General features: G+C 44.5%; 1 protein-coding gene across 5 annotated transcripts in view; it reads left to right on the forward strand.

The window, feature by feature from the left end:
- ZNF831 (zinc finger protein 831) overlaps positions 1–17,007 on the forward strand; it is a 148,716-nt gene that overhangs the window by 99,077 nt on the left and 32,632 nt on the right. For 2 of the 5 annotated variants that reach the window (XM_022597742.3, XM_089897124.1), the window contains 2 exons: positions 9,569–9,735; positions 10,477–14,084. The exons of 1 other annotated variant lie outside the window; for it this stretch is intronic. In XM_022597742.3, the coding sequence (XP_022453450.3) occupies positions 9,569–9,735; positions 10,477–11,319 (1,010 nt within the window). In that variant the 3' untranslated portion in view covers positions 11,320–14,084. Of the gene's footprint in view, positions 1–1,545; positions 2,633–9,568; positions 9,736–10,476; positions 14,085–17,007 lie in introns of those variants that run through there. 2 more of the 5 variants (XM_089897127.1, XM_089897128.1) reach the window with 2 other exon arrangements.

Below are 17,007 nucleotides of genomic sequence, written 5' to 3' on the forward strand. Positions count from 1 at the left end.
GATTGCCTTTCATCAGAGAAAGAGAAGAGAAATTTAAATCATAGAGAAAAGTGGTTTCTGGAAAAAAGAGATTGGAAAATGATTACTCGGAAGAGGCAACATCTCACACAAAAAAATGAGGCTAGAACAGAAATACTTCAGATTTGGTTAGAGATGGGAAAATATATTTTTCTTTTCCTTTTGAGTCTCTCAAACTTTTCTCATCCTGAGAAACTGAACTCTTGGTATGAGGGTGTGAGGGTCCATCTCCCTCTGTCAGATGTGTGTCCTGATTGAAATGACTTCCCTTGCACACTCTGGGGCTTTTCTTCATGACGTTCAGTCTGAGTTTTAGAGCCAGTGCCATTATTTGCCTCTGATTTTTCTTTCAAACGAATAAAGCAATCCCATACTTGTTGCAACAGAAAAGCAACATTGACATATGCAAGGAAAGCTTGACAATCCCCAGCCTCATGGCCCCCCGAGGTTGCCAGAGTTGGGCTGATGTGCCATCACGTACATGATGGACACTTTATTTTGTTGTTTACACAGATAGATCATACCATACATAGTCATCGACAGCTCTTTTCTTCTTAATATATCTTGTATATAACTCTAGGCATATATTACAGATTGACAGATAGATCATTTTAATAATGGCACAAAACCCCACAGTATAGCTGTACCATATTTATTTATTCAACTCTTCCTGTACTGATGGATGTTCCTGTTGGTTCTGTTGGTTTTCCTACCACAGCTATTGCTGCAGTAAATATTCTTGCTCCATTTTGCAAAGAGCAGTTGCTAGGTCAATGTGTGTTTTATAATTATAAATTTCATTTTATGAGATACTACTAAATTACTTTTCAAAAACAGGGTTACTCTCCCATAAATATCTTTTTAACAGTATTTTTGAAAAGAAACTCTGCTTCTGCAAAGGAGCAGAGCCTGCGTGGAGACTAAAGCCTTCCCTTCATCGTGGGCGCCCTTGAACCTCTTCACGGACAAAGGGTCTCACGCTGGCCTCTCTTGGCAGCCCTCAGGCCACGCATACGTTGGTTAGCACGGCGCTGTTGTTTGAAAATTAACTCGTTATCAGTGTTTAAAGGGAATCATGGGACTCAGATTTCTGGTTTCTCTTGGAAAATGGATAGTTCTGGCAAACTGGATGCTTGGTCCTCGGTGGTCTTGGTGGGTGGGAGCTGAGGGGCAGCCTTGCCCTTGGAGGCTGGGCCTGTCCTCCCTCTCCATCCACAGCCCTCACCCCAGGCAGAAGCCCTTGTTTCTGTTATTGGTCTGGCCCTGTAGCTTTTGAGTTTGTGATTCTTGGTTTCAACCAGGGTTTCCCAGCCGTGGCCCTGTTGACCTTCGCAGCTGGGTCCATCCAGGGTGGGCCGTGGGTCCATCCTGTGTACCGCATGTCCAGGAAAGTCCCCGGACATCACCTCCGGCTGAAAACCACTGGCTCAAACAGACCCACAAATCCCATTTTCTTCGGTAGATGTTGAGATCAACTTTTCCAAGCGTGTTCCTGAGCCACTTTCATTATTTCTCTCTATCCTGTAGGCCTCTGTCTCGCTTTCTGAAGGAATGTTGTTGAATTCTGTACACAACCAAGCTTTAAAGTCACGGAAATATTTCAAACCAGCCCCATTCGCCGAATTGCGAGAAAATATCTGAGCGGAGAAAGTGATCAAAACACTTTCCTTTCATCTCCGGAACAGAAGTGTAGACACGGCCGTGATTCCAGGTGGTTTCTCAAGTAAAAGCTTTACCTAATTACACACACGTAGAAGGTACAATTTCTAAATACTGGATGAAGAGGCTTGAATAAGTCCCTGGAAGAAAGGGAGACATTGCCTTTGTTCCCTTGGGTTTTCTGCAGTGGTTTTTTTTTGTGATTTAGGGCCTCGGGCAAGCACCCTTCTCCCCTTCTGTTCTCGCAAGAGTTCTCCTCAGAATGTTCCCGAGCATCAGGAAGAATCAGCAAGGCTGGGGAGGGGGTCTCTCCAGGGCTTTTCTCCCCCTTTGCCTTCTCTCTCCTTCTCTGACAGGAGCAAATGACTTTCCTACATCTTTTCTCATTAGAATTAATAGAGAAGTATTAATTCTTTCCCTAAAGCTATTAGTTAAGTCACAGAGCTCCGGAATTGCTGAAACAGGGTAATTTCTCCTTCCTTCCAACGTGTAAATCTCGAGGCAAGATGAGAAGCTTTTGTGAGTGTATCAATGAGGTCCCCAGGAAGCGACCCTCATAGACAATTTTCATTTAGCCACAGGAAACTTTTAAAATAACGATACATAGACTAGATGGGCTGCTGTGTTCTGTCTTGGCATTTAACGTTTCAAATGGCATTTCTTCGATCATCTCTTTTCCTGACGTGATTTCATCATCCTATTTTCACTCTGTATTTTAAAGTCACTCTCTTGTTGTCTGGACAGGATACAACTTTTAACTTAAAGCAAGATTTTTTTTTTTGCGGTACGCGGGCCTCTCGCTGTTGTGGCCCCTCCCGTTGCAGAGCACAGGCTCCGGACACGCAGGCTCAGCGGCCATGGCTCACGGGCCCAGCCGCTCCGCGGCACGTGGGATCTTCCCGGAACCGGCGGACTCTCAACCGCTGCGCCACCAGGGAAGCCCCTTAAAGCAAGATTTTAAACACCGCTTTGCACTAAACATAGTCTATTAGGTGAAGAATTTCTATGCGGGGACAGTTCTTGTCTTCATTGCCTTTCATCAAAGGAATAGAAAAGAGATGAGAACCACAAAGGAAAGTGGTTTCTGAAATAAAAGATTCATTTGTGATTACTTAGAGGCGAACCTTCCGAAGACTGCATTAGGGTAGCACAGAAATACCCGATGCTGTACTCGATCAATATATTTTCCTGGCTGTCTCTCAAGTCGTTCTCTGCCTGTGGGACTCAAGTGGGTGGCCGCTCCCCACGTCCTACAGTCCACCCACTTCTGATTGTTTTCTGATTGGAATGAATGTCCCCAGCCCCTGCCTGAGAAGAATAAGGCTTCTTCCCTCCATCATTTTCAGCCGTATTTTTTTCTTCTTCAGAGGCCTTATAAACAAAAATTGTAATACGATTCCAGAAACAAATGAATTTACTTGTAAAAAATTTTAGTCTGATATCTGGTGTGCCATAGAGCCTTAAAAAATATTGGTTGAATAATTACTCAAATGAATGATTCAGACTCGGTAGAGAGAAAACCAGCCCCAAACAGGTGGCATGTGGGAACGGTTTTACAGTATGCATGGTTTTACTCATTTCCATGGATACAGGTGGGGTCAGGGCCCCATTGTACCATCTCATTGCACCCTCTGCTTTTTCCTTCCTAGCATTTGCTACATATGCTTGGTGATTTTTTTTTCCGATTGGACTTTTAATTTTTTCATATTCTTTTCCATTATGGTTTATTACAGGATATTGAATATAGTTCCCCATGTGATACAGTAGGACCTTGTTGTTTATCCATCCTATATATAATAGTTTGCATCTGCTAACCCCAAACTCCCAGTCCATCCCTCCTCCAACCCTCCCTTCCCTTTGGCAACCACAAGCCTGTCCTTTATGTCTGTGAGTCTGTTTCTGTTTTGTAGACAAGTTCATTTGTCATATTTTAGATTCCACATATAAGTGATATATGATGTTTGTCTTTGTCTGACTTACTTCACTTAGCATGATAACCTCTAGGTCCATCCGTGTTGCTGCAAAAGGCATTATTTCATTCCTTTTTATGGCTGAGTAGTATTCCATTGTGCACGTGTGCCACATCTTCTTTATCCATTCATCTGTTGATGGACATTTAGGTTGTTTCCATGCCTTGGCTATTGTGAATAGTGCTGCTATGAACATAGGGGTGCACGTATCTTTCTGAATTAGAGTTTTGTCTGGATATATGTCCAGGAGTGGGATTGCTGGGTCACGTGGTAGCTCTATTTTTAGTTTTCTGAGGAACCTCCGTATTGTTCTCCATAGTGGCTGCACCAATTTACATTCCCACTAACAGTGTAGGAGGGTTCCCTTTTCTCCACACCCTCTCCAGCATTGGTTATTTGTAAGTGATTTTTTTGTTTTTGGTGTAATTATTTGCTGGCTGAATTTCTCCCCCCATTAGACTGTCATTTCCATGAGGGTATCTGCCTCCGTCACTGAATACATTGCCTGTGTTCAGCACAGTTCCTGGCACAGAGCATTGACTGTGGTCAGTGCTCGATAAATATTTAGGCTCCATCATATGGGCTCATAAATGGGCTCAAAAAATATGGACTCAAAGGGGCTCAACTAGTATTTGGAATATGAGCAAATAACTGCCCACATAGTGATTCCTCTTAGAGTTCCGCCCCGCTTTCCTTAAGTAATTGCAAATTTTAATTGCTAGCACATTTTGCATCCTTCGATGACAGGGATGCTTGTAAACAATTTCATCTCAGATAAATTAGTAGTCTGGGAGATTACCCCTGGGATTGTGTTGATGCTTATAGCTTACTTAATGAGACCAATGTGATAGACTCATTTTTACCCCTTCCTTATAATTCAGCGTCTTTGGACTCCAAATTCATGGAGGTTTGGGGTATATTGGGGCAACTGATGAAAAGGCATCAAATTACTTACATTTTCAGATAATGATATTTGAGTAATATGTCTGTTAGCATTTTAACAAGGCCTCGCAGTGAGACAGCCTGCAGGAGGCTTGACATTAAAGATGTCACCGGTTAAGCTGTACGTTTCATCGTGTTGTTTCTTCACTCCGTTTTCCTTCTAATTATTTTACAGTTTCCTGTCGCCTTTTCAAGATGGCTAAATTTAAATTTGCTACAATACTAGGCAGTCTCTTCCTCCCTCCACGTGGTTTGGCAATGATTTCTGAGGGAAATTATTAAAAACGCAGCCTTTAATCGGGGTGGGGGGCGGGCAGAACAGCACACAGAGCTGTGATGAGAGATGGGTCCTATAGTTAGATTCTGGTAATCGCGTAAGAGCGGTGGAATTTGCAAAGGTTGCGATAGGACGGTGGAATCCATAATTTCTGAAGATGTACAGAGTGATTTACAGAGTGATGCCGAGACGTAAAGAGGATGCCGTTCTGTGCTTTAACCCCTGACTGGAGCCCTGCCGGCCCTTTGAAAAGGGCCATTCATCTAATAGCAAGGATGCTTTCCTTCTTCAAGGGTCACAATTCGCTTAACACACTTCTGTGACATTATTTGGGCATTTTTCACAGTGATTAAAGATAACGCACTTTTCTCTGTAGACTGTTAGGTCACAGGCAAATTAAATCAACGTATTTCCTTCCCTTGCTTCCTCGGATGAGTCAGAAGTTATTGGTCAAAGGCGTGCATGACCTTTTCGTTAAGCTTAAAAACCCAAATGACCTGCTGAGAAGATGCTTGGCCAATCTGATTATTTTCTCTGCACTAATTGGTTTTACTTCTTCTTTGAATTGAATGAATTGCCTGGTGGTTTTGTCACTGTGGGAGCACAGCTTAATCCACTTAGAGCGAGGCGCTTGGGCTTGGTAAACTCTGGAGCTCTAGAAACGTTTTTCATCATTGTGGTCTTTGGGTGATTTTTCATAGGTGAGAATGCAGATGGATCTCAAATCCATCCGTTTTCTCCATTTCTATTTCCACTGCCCTAGCCAAGTCATCTCACCTGGCCCCCTAGACTACTTTGGGAACCTTGTAACTGGTTTTCCCATCCTATTCCCCTCTCTCCTTCTTCAGCCTCCATATAGTAGCCAAGTGCCTCTTCAGAAGATGTAGACCTCTTGCTGGAAACACTGGTTTCTTCACAATGAATGAAGAATAAAATCTAAACCCCTTCCCAGGGCTGCCTGCACCCTACAAGATCTGAGCCCTTGGTGGCTCCCTCAGCTTCATTTTGCCCCGTGCTCACCACCATCTTTCCACCACCGCCTTCCACTGATTCCTTAATCCTCCCAGCTCCATCCCACCGCAGGGCCCCTGCCTCTGTTCCTCCTTTGTCTGGAATGGCCTTTGAGGGCCATTCTTATCCTGAAGGTCTCATTTCAGGTGTCACCTTCTCAGAGATGCCTTCCTCAACTAGGCAAGCCAGTTACTCTCTGTAATCTGCCCTTCAGGGACTGTTACTCTCTATAATATTCCCTGTTTATCATCACTTTTGTTATTACTCTACCCTCTCCTGTTTATTGCATCTTTGTCATAGCCTCCTGTGTATCGTTCCTCTCTGGGGTTCCCCCCGTTTATTTCCTCCGTGACCCCCGTCACAACCTCAATTATCTTACTTGTCTCTGTTTCTCTTCCCCGTCGGAACAGAGGCTCCTGAGGGCCAGGGCACCTTGGTCTTGTCCTCCAGTTCCTCAGGGTTGAACATGGTACCTGGTTCCTTGAAGGAGCCCAGGACATGTCTGTTGAGCGGATGAATGAGATACCAAAGACCCCGGTGCTGCCTCTTCAGGTGATCTCAGTAATGTGGTGCGCAAGTGAAGATTGTTTGTATTAAAGGAAAAGTCATTGCTTCCTTTCCCAAATTGTCGCAACGTTGATGGAGTTTTAAAGTTGATTTACTCAAGCTTGGTGTGCTCGATCATCTTAGTGACCTACCCCTGGGGGTATAAGGAGTAGGTCTGTTCTTCTGGGTTCAAGGTAGAGGACAGAGCACATACACTTCCTACACTTCCCTCCCAGACATTAGTGAAGGAATGTGTTTGGAATGCCCAGGCCCAAGGGGACAAGATGACCGGAGAAGAAATGGCGCCACAGTTGTAGGGGCTGGAATGCAGAGGCTAGGTGGTCACTGATTAGCGGACCCAAGTGAACTTAATCCTTGTTTAACAGTGGTCAAGCCCTAGACATTCAGAAATCCATGGTACCAGGTGGGGCTGAAAACAGGAGCGTTGGTCGAAAGAATCAGCAGCATTCAACCCCCCCGCCCGCCCCCCCAGATCTGCACCCCGCCCCTGCTTCTCAGAGCCTGGTCACGTCCCTCGCTCTCGCCCCCATATAAGACTCTGGGCTTACTCTCTGGAGACTCTACAAAACGCTGGGGAGCAAGGGGGCTGTACTGAAAACAGAGGGTTTAAACAAAGGCTGGCACCGCACATCTAGGCCTCTGCTCTCAATCCCAATTCTGACTGCAGGATGCTGGCACCTGCCTTACACTTTCCAGGCAGGAGATCAGAGAACTCCTTGGGCAGAAGCCGACCGGCCTGTGCGGAAGACCTAACGGGGATGACTTCAGGTCTCCCCACATCAACAGGGCAACCAGATAACCCTGCAGGGAGGTCCACGATTGACATTTTATGTTTGTAAAGTGTTTCTAACCGGTTTTTTAGTGCGTATTTCCTAAACATGAGCAGGTAGTTAAGATTGCCGGGTATCTCAGGGAAGCCTTTAGTGGGAAAGAGAGAGAGAAAAACATACAGAAACAAAGGAACTTGGAAGAGAGACAATATAGGAAGAGGCGAACTTCAGCAATAACAATGACAACAGATCATTATTAATCTTGCCTGAGACAGAAGGGAAGATGTTGGAGCCATGAAATAGTAACAGGATGCTATAAAGAAGGAATAGTAATAATTAATAATAATAATGAAATTAAAAACATGATAGCAGACACGGACACCTCTGAGTTGAAATAGAAAGTTGAAAGAATTCTCCCAAGTGAAAAAGACAAAGAATTAGAAAATAGGAGAGAAAAGATAAGAAAAATAGAGGATTAGATCAAGATGTCCAATAACCTACGAAGAGCAGTTCTAGAAAAAGAGAAAAGACAAAACATAAGGAAAAAAATATATCAAAGAAATAACATATTTTTCTAAAATGGATAGACGTGGTTCAGGTTGAAAGGGCCCACTGAGTGTCCAGACAATGAATGGAAACAGACCCAGGACCATGGTAACACTGGCATAAAAAGAGTTTAGGAGTTTCCAGAGAGAGAGAAACCAGAAGGTTTCCTCCAAAGGATCGGGAACCATAAATCATGTTGGCTCCAGACTTCTCAACAACTAGAGCTCAGTGGAGCCACATCTTCAATTCTGAAGGAAAATGAATTTTAATTCAGACAGCTATACCCAGACAAGTAGCCAATTAAAGTCTAAACAATTTTATTTCACCCTTTCTCATGAAGCTGCTGGAAGTTTTGCGTTAAGAAAGAATGCAAACAGAGTAAACCCAGGAAAAAGAAGCGTGGGTGTCCAGGAACCAAGGAGGTGAAGAAAATTGCCAGGATGAGGGTGGCACACGGGCTCAGCCCCCATCGGGCCAAGGGAGCAGTGGTCCACTGGGAGCAGGTCAGAAAGTTTTGAGAGACAGATTTCCAAGGAAATGAAATGGAACCTAATAAATGAAATAAAAGACCACAGGGAAGGAGGTGGGAGGATGATTTTAGGCATAAGTCCATACAAAAAAGTAAGCAAAAGAAAAAGACAAAATAATGATTAACTCCAGGGAGAACAGTGCTGGCAAGAAAGGCAATGTGATCACAGCACGTTACCTGGCTTGGTGGTGAAGAGCGTGTTCCTGGACATAAACACTGGATATCCTAAACAAAATTATGACATCATAGTCGTATGACTGTAGAGAGGAGAGAGGGGAGGGGGTGTGCCCAGGTGTGCAGGTGATGAAGATTGTGGATGGGGGAGCTCGTCCTAAACCCTCCTCTCCCCTCATGACGTCATAGGCTATCCTCCAAACCTGAAACAGGGAATCCAGAAGGGGTGCTACACGCTTGTTCTTAGGAGAGAAGGAGATAGATACAAAAGGAATCCAAAGTGGGAAAAGGTGAGTGGGTGGGCAGGTGTGGCTGTTTCTCTTAGTACACAGAAATACTTGACTTTTAAAAACTCTGTGCATGTGTAGCGTTAATCAAGCTAAAAGCAGATGTAAAAGTGGGTTGAATGCTTTTCTCTGGTGACACAGCTCTTCTAGAATGTTTTTCTGATCTCCTCTCACGATGGGATCTACTTGCTGAAACTCTGTGGTCCTTCGGACTTGTATCCCAGGCCAATATGACAAAATGGAGGAGAGAGTACCGATGAAGGACGAGGGAAGGGCAGCTCTTCCCCTGAAAGGGAGATGCTGTTTTGGGGATGTTGTCAAGGCCGTATCTTCGTCACCCCTCTCCCCCCACACATCACAAACACCACCACAGAACCACAGCAACACAAAAACCAACCTCCCTCCTGCTGTCAGCGCCCTGATGGAGACTAAGGCATCCTACGTGATAGGGAAATTTCTACTCTCGACCCTCAGTTGAATGGCCAGAGAATTCAAACCGATCCAAAATTAACCCATGTGGCCAGGAAGATGACTTTGATGAAAAAAAGATTCACATGAAATATCTTCTAAAATATCTGTAATCGAGGGAGTTTTCTGCCTTGGGAATTGGTTTTGCCATTTCTTTCCTTATCAGAAGTGGAGACGTTTTGCTTGACCACGTGAACCGTTTCACGGTAAATCCATTTCCCAGATACACCGTGTGAGATGAGGCTATGAGTTCAGAGCTGGTCGTGTAGACACAGATCAACTCCTAGGAAATGACTGTTGGCTGGCTTTATAACTTCAGGTGTATATCCATGTGCCTCCCCCCTTTTTAGGTCTAAATCTGTCAGGGGAGCCGCCTTGTGCTGCCTCAGAATCCTCTCTTTGTGTTGGGGACGGAGAGAAGGAGGAGAGGAAGGAGGGCAACAGACACAGCTCGGGAAGCTCCTGTCCTCACCCAAGTTCAAGAGCTGTCAGGGAAACAGACAGATCAACCTCGAAGGTGGGAACTGTGGCTCTGAGCGGTCTCTGCCTGTCTCTTTTCTAGATTTATGCCTCTTTTTTCTTGTTAGTGTCCAGTGTGGCAAAACTCGCTTGGGCCACCTAGAGGTTTCCTGGCACAGAAACCCCGTGAGGCAAGCAGATGCCTCCAAACATTGCGCTCAATCAGCCGGCGACTTGGGCTGTGAACTTGGGATGATCTCACAGTTGATTAAAAAATCCCAAGTCCCTTATTATTTCATACCTGAATAGAGATGCCTGTCACCCTGCGGAGGTCACTGCAATGCGGCATCAATGCCAGGCAGAGTGGGGGGCTTTGGGCTGAGAAACATGAAAATGCTATAGTCCAGACCGCACCTTGAAAAACCGCTAATCTGGAAAAACTCAAATGCACGGTACTATAAAGTAGCACACCCGCTGCAGGAGCAGTGATGATTTAAAATCGGATGCTCAGAACCGGTTGGATAATTGAGTGGCTGGGTTTTCACAAGGCCAGATACAAATACAGAGCTGTCTCAGTAGCTTATTGTGTGTCAACACGGAACTTTACTGGAGTTATTAATGCATCAATGAGTTATTAATGAAAACCGATGAGAACATTGTATCGAAGTTCAGGCTCTGTAAAGAATCATTAAGACCTCCAGACCTTGTTCCCATTGAGGACCACGTTTCTGACCACAAGTTTTTTTGTACCAATTAACCTTTTGTCCCTCCATTTATTTTCCTTTGCACACTGCTGCAGGAGATTTCTCCATCTGCCGGTGAGCATGGGGGTCGTCGTCCTCAGAATCCAGCTGTGAGGTCAGGATTATCTCTGCCATCCGACTCCTTGGTGGCAGTGGCTAATGACAGACTTCCAGCCCGTGGCAAAGGTCTGCACGTGGGATCGCCTGAGACTCACCTGCCGCCCCCCCAGGAGCAAGTCTCAACAGACCCCACACCACGCATTTTCTCAGATGCTCAAGAACCTTCTTCCTTTGAGTCCAAAGGAACCTCTCTCTGCCATGACCTTGCTACCTCTGCGGCTGCCTTTTGTCCTTCTCTGGGGAAAAGAGCAGGTCACACAACCCTGGGAATCCACAGTGTGGAACCACAAGACCACAGCCAGGGTGCAAGGGAGACTCTGACGCAAAGCTCCCCCGACAGAAAAGCGATAGCAGAGGGTGTGTCCCCATCACTCTGGCCAGGGAAACCTTCATCTGGGCGACTTTCAGGTTCAGTTCCACTGGGGTCCACTGGAAAAACTCATCTTGAAATACCAGCTTCAGGACCAGGTTCAGCTAGTTCACACCAAGAGGAAGGGAAACACAAGACATTCTTCCCTTCGGGGGGGAGATACGGGTGTGGGGAAGTGCGGGTCCCCTGCCCTCCTGTAGGAAATGACAGTGGGAAATGTCAAGGATCTGGATTCATCGCTCTAAAGGATGGTGTGGTTCCGTCTAGCCCAGGGCAGCCCACGGAGATCCCTGCAGCCCCTTCGAAAACCCTCAGGAAGAGGAGTTTGGAAGGAATGAGAAAGCAAACTCGCGTGGAGTTCAGCGACACCAGCAGCGATGATGAAGATCGGTTGGTGATAGAGATCTGAAACTTCCAGAGGAAGATGCGTCCACGGTCAAAGACGGATGGTGCTTCACAGTAAATGCCGTCAAGCGGGCAGGAGGACTGAACTCTATTCATGAAGCCCCTACAGAGAGGAAAGCCATTTGGGGGTCTTTCTAAGATCTCCCCAACCAACTCTGAAACCCAAACGCAGCTTCACCCTTCCCAAGAGGCCCTGCTCGCAAGGCACCAGGCTGGGCAAAGCTGGCAGTGAAGCAAGGTCTAAGAAGTCTTGACCTACACAATGACTGTGGCTTGACTCCCAGCTGTATCCACTGCATTGGTCCTTCACTGCCTCATCTGGGAAAATGACATTGACCCAGAGAGCCACGATCGACTTGTTTCCGAACAAATGTGAACCCCCCCAGAGTCAAGGTGACAGGCTTCCTCTGTTAGTGACCTGGGGGTTGGCTTCAAAGGGAGTGAGCATACTTGGGAAAACTGGGGTAGCTTGCAAAAGAGATGGGGTGTGAACTGGGCATCGAGATACTTCTGTTTATTCTGGAGACAAAATCCAGGTTCATTCAAAAACTGAAGTTTGGTCCCAATAATTTGCCTCCTTAATGGAAGCTGTAAATATACTTCAAAATGCCCATGATCTGATGAAATACTAAGTATCTTTCAGTGTCGCACAAATGGTCAATGCTTACGTATGATTCAGTGACACGAGCATGTACAGCTCTTGTGCCCAGTGCCTTTTCTGTGGAGACCTCTGAAACCCTTGGTTTTTCCAGCTCTTGCAAAAGGGACGTTGTGTTAAAAGTTAACAGAACAGTCTCTGTAATGAGTCATTTTTGAGGGGGAAAAATTCACTTATTTTCCTCTGATTCTTTCTGTCATATTGTGCTCTGAGCAACTTCAATTAGAGGGTTACATTTTAGTAATCTCTGTAGCTTAAACTGCTGCCTGCTCATCGTGATGGGAGCCTTTTAGATTTCCTCCAGAAGCTTCAAGGATACAAAACTAATTGGAGTTTTGACGCTGTTTTACATCTCAGTAATTTTATTTTGGGGGCTTGGTGTTACTTTGCTGTCAAATTAAATCAGCCTCTGTATTGTGCAAGTCAGAACAGCACAGAGAAAATTCGCCAGTGTTCCAGGCCCGTGCGCCCCTGTGCAGAAGAAAATAGGTGATCTGCGTCAGACAACGCGGTGAGCAAAGCCTCCGGTTTACTGCACTCTTCTCCTCCTCCTTAAATGGGAGAGGAAAAACTTCAAGACATTTACACTGCTGCATTCCAGTAAAATTTTATACTTGCTTTTGGTTTTGTACGATTTGAAATTTATAGCCGAGCTCTCTTGGCTTCACTTTGATGTAAGGATGTTCATACGACATCTTGTAGTTCAAAGGTGGGGCAGCGATGCAGAACACCTCACATGAACGAAGATGCTTTAATACGTCCTTGTCTGTGACGAAGGATGGTCCGATTTCACGTATCTTCAAGTGAATTTTCCAATTTTAGGGTAACTCTAGAAACGTCAAGGTGGGACCAGCTGCCCCGGGTGACTTAGCATATGTCTGTGGTCATTTCAGATGCACTCATACATAGCCAAGTGATTTCAAGCCCAGCCAAGGAAAACATAAGAAGGGAGGTAAAAGGATGCTAAGCGTTTACTTCGTGTACTTTCTAAACCAAACAAAAGTGATGTAATTATCTACCCATTGGATTGTCCGTGCCACTATAATGAGAGAGAGGTCTAGGAAAATGGCCTGAATCCTGGAGGGAGAGAAAGCGACCTTGTCCTGGGCTGGCTGGGGAATCTTGGTGAAGACTCACGCCCTCTCAGCGCCTGCTTCTCCGACTGGGAAGAAGAGAGTAAGACAAGATGTGCCGAATGTGACCTCAGGCCCCGACCCTTGTGCGAGTGGCTCGGAGGTGGTCCCCGTGGGAAAGGGTCCTGCACTCAAGGAGTTTGGGAGGGGGCTGTGGGGAACTAAAGCCAATTATTTTCTTGAAGAATGTGAGCTCAGGGAAGCTCCTTCTAATTTTTTTTTTTCTCTAGAGCTCTAGATTTGGGGGTGCAATCAACCCATTTCTAAATGGTGGCTCATAATGCAAAAATTAGAAGCAAAAACAGAACACTGCTGTGTGAGTGGGAGACAACATGTCTGTGGCTGGATCGGTTTGCTTTGTGTTGGGAGGTACTGGTCATCCAGATGCTTCTCTCCTGGACGGCTGCTGAGCTGTTGGCTGGACCACTGGACTGAGGTCAGTAAGTCACTGCTCCCAGTAGCACCGACCTCAGGATAGTCAGGTTAGGTGGAAGCTTGATCCTTCTACGAGCCACGGATGCTGGCTGCCACATCCCAACCTCCATCAAACATGGCGGAACATTGATTCCATCTCCAACTCCCCGTGTGTCTCATACAAGAGTGAGCAGGTTACCAACATTTCCTGTCTCAGCTGGTCATTTAGCTAGTTGGTGGCAATGTTTTACAAGCGTACCTTACTTTATATCAACATGAATTTGTGAAAAGCTATATTTCAGTGGGTTTAAAAAAAAATTTTTTTAATGTATTTTGAATGACCCGAGGGGACTTGGCTATTGAAAATCATCCCAGGGTGAATTTTTTTTTTAATGAAAAACTCTTTTATAAAGCAACAAACAATCTCTGATTTTATAAATCTTAACTTTCCTAGGGTTTTTCTTAAAGTGGAATGCAACTGTAGGGATACATTTTAAAGATAATATCAGTGATCTAGAACCGAGTTTGGGTTATTGAAAATAAAACTTCAGTAATATGGATTGATCATTGCTGCAGTGACTCTACAAATGTGTGCTGTGTAATGGTTCAGGGAAGACAAATTTATTTTAGAACAGGGCAAACTAGAGTTTAAAGATCAGGGATTCCCCCTTTCTCCCCAGTACTGCTAATTTCATTGTACCTTCAGGTAAGGGCCTTAACCCATGGTGTCTCAGCTTCTCCCACAGAGAATAACTCCTGGGATGCTGGCACCGACTAATAAAGGGCACTTTGAATTCTTTCCTTTTCTCTCAGAGCAAGGTATACAAATGCCACTAACCATGATGCTCAAGACACTGCCAAGTTTCTTTCTCCAGCTGTACCTACACCTGGCCAGATCTCACCTGTTGAAGATGCATAGAGAAAAGAGCTTTCATGTTCCCCCTTGGCAACCTATACTGTTAAGTGGCTCTTAACGTCATGTGCTTTTTGATGGACAACCTGAATCCTCCTTGTTGTAAAGCATGATGGAGACAACTCGTGTCTCCTGTTGCATATGACCTTTGAGATTCTGGACGAAGCTAATATCCTTTACTTCACAATCCAGAAGAACCTATTTTTCATTTGTCAAGAGATAAAACAAGACAGGGGATTGGTGCTTCTAGATTCGAATCAAAACCCTGTCAATAGCATGATGGGTACCTGAGGGCAAGTTAAACTTCCCTTTCCTAAAATCCCTCCCCTAAAGCTCAGATGGGAAGAGTGGCCTTGTAAGAACGCATCGTGGCCACAGTTCTTGGCAGGACAGGTGAACGATTTGCAGCCTCACGCCAAAACGTATTTCCTTGCATTTACATTCAGTACTTAGAAGGATCACGTTATTCACTTTTTCCCCAGCATAGAAATTTGCATTTTGCACAAAATTTGCCTGGTGCAGCAGATTTTTATAGTTATGGAAACTCATCATTATTGGGATGTACCACTGCTCAGATCCCCAGACATAATTCAATATGGTGAGGAGAAAATGGTCTGCCTGGCCCTATGGTGACCATATTTCTACAACCACAGCAAACAGGGCTTGTGTATTTCTTCTCACTTCAGTTGTGATTCCCATACTTCTTGTGAGGGAGACCTTTGGCTTTTGAAACACTACATTTCTCAATATATAAGCACAAGTTTTTGCCCTTCTCTTTCAGATACTCATTAAACATAGGTGTCAGGACCCAAAAAATCCAGTGCCAGATTTGTAGCTTGTACAACCCTTTTCAGCCATGCTTTGTACTTATGTGGGGATGCATATAACTCAGTCTGAAGTATAGAACATTGAGTATATTACTTCACCACTGGAAGAAAAGAAGCCAGGGAAGATAGCCTCAGTCCGTTGAAGCCCTAGAGGATGACTCAATACCTTACATATGCAGTCAACTCTTCAGAACTTACTACTCTATTGATCGTTCACAACCAAGAAGCTCTTGGCTTCTTGGTGGTTTGTTTAAATGTATTTCCTCCTTTATATGGCTAAATTATTTTGTTTTGATAAAAATAAAACTGAAAATGGAAATGCCTTGTGTGATTTGTTCACATTTTAACCAAAACTACCACAAAAATTATCCTATATAAATTGGGTGTCCGATTATTCTTAAATAGTTGACCAGGCGTCCTGGCCGCCATATTGGTATCCCATTCCACTCAACGAAAGAATTGGGTTATGGCAAATTATCACATTTTCTTGTGCTGTTTTCTTTTCCCATGTGTCTCTTCTGTCATTGTCTGCCATATTTTATGGTTCATAACTTAGCAATGTGTTTTTAAATTCCTAAATGTAGCTAAAGTTTGAAGCCACATGAGGGCACTATCCACAGTGCAATAATCCCAAAGTTTTCCCCTTAGAATTGATGTTGCTTAGATAATTAATATTATTCATTAACAGAGAAAAAAAATCTGTAATTCAAAGCAGTGCCTCCTCATGAAGATAAATCATGTACTCTTGGCAAGAACAAGTAGACTTATTTTACATACCAACACAATATTCTTCTATGTCTATACCTCCTGAAGCCACGTGAAGTCAACGAAGACACAATGCATTGGGAGAAAAAGTGGGAATGGAAACATGGGAGGAACAGATACACCAACTGATGGATCTTCATAGCTTTTTTGCTAACTAATCAAACTCTAATAGCGATAAATTAATCCATTGTTTCCAAATTTCCATCATTTGAGAACCATCTTACTGCTTTTTGCCATATGTATCCACATGTGGGTACATTATTTACTTAATGCTTTTATTTAAATCATCTTTGTCTTCAAGAAGCTATTCTTTTCCTAAGTAATAATATCTGTGAAATAACCTTAATTTGGTAGTTGTGTGTATCTTCTGATATGCATTAAAATAAAAGTATTAAGACTGGTTATCCATGTACCAGTTAAATATCATCTTTGTACTACCCGGCACACCCCCCCCCCCCCACACTCAGGGGAAGCATGGAGCTAATCTAAAAGGTACATGTGTTGTTAGTTCTTGAGTTACTCCGTTTTTTTGTTTTTGTTTTTTGTTGGTTTTTTTGCGGTACGCGGGCCTCTCACTGTTGTGGCCTCTCCCGTTGCGGAGCACAGGCTCCGGACGCGCAGGCTCAGCGGCCATGGCTCACGGGCCCAGCCGCTCCGTGGCATGTGGGATCTTCCACGGACCGGGGCACGAACCCACGTCCCCTGCATCGGCAGGCGGACTCTCAACCACTGCGCCACCAGGGAAGCTCAAGTGATTTCGGGTTTTGTTAAGCTCAGCTCTCTCTCCAGTCCAGCGGAACTGGTGGCGGCAAGTTGCGTTGTAGGTTTATCAGATCAGCGTCTTCAGTCAAACTTTACAGCTGGTTAATTAGCATTCCAAGTCAGAGGATTCTCACTTCCTTTAGTCTCAAAGGAACAATCATATAATGTCAATATATATATTTTCTTTTTTGGTATTTTATTGGTTGGTTGGTTGGTTAAT

Source organism: Delphinapterus leucas, chromosome 15, assembly GCF_059928025.1.
Source record: "Delphinapterus leucas isolate spDelLeu-1000000601 "Yukka" chromosome 15, BTC_Dleu_Yukka2, whole genome shotgun sequence".
Taxonomy (NCBI): Eukaryota; Metazoa; Chordata; class Mammalia; order Artiodactyla; family Monodontidae; genus Delphinapterus; species Delphinapterus leucas.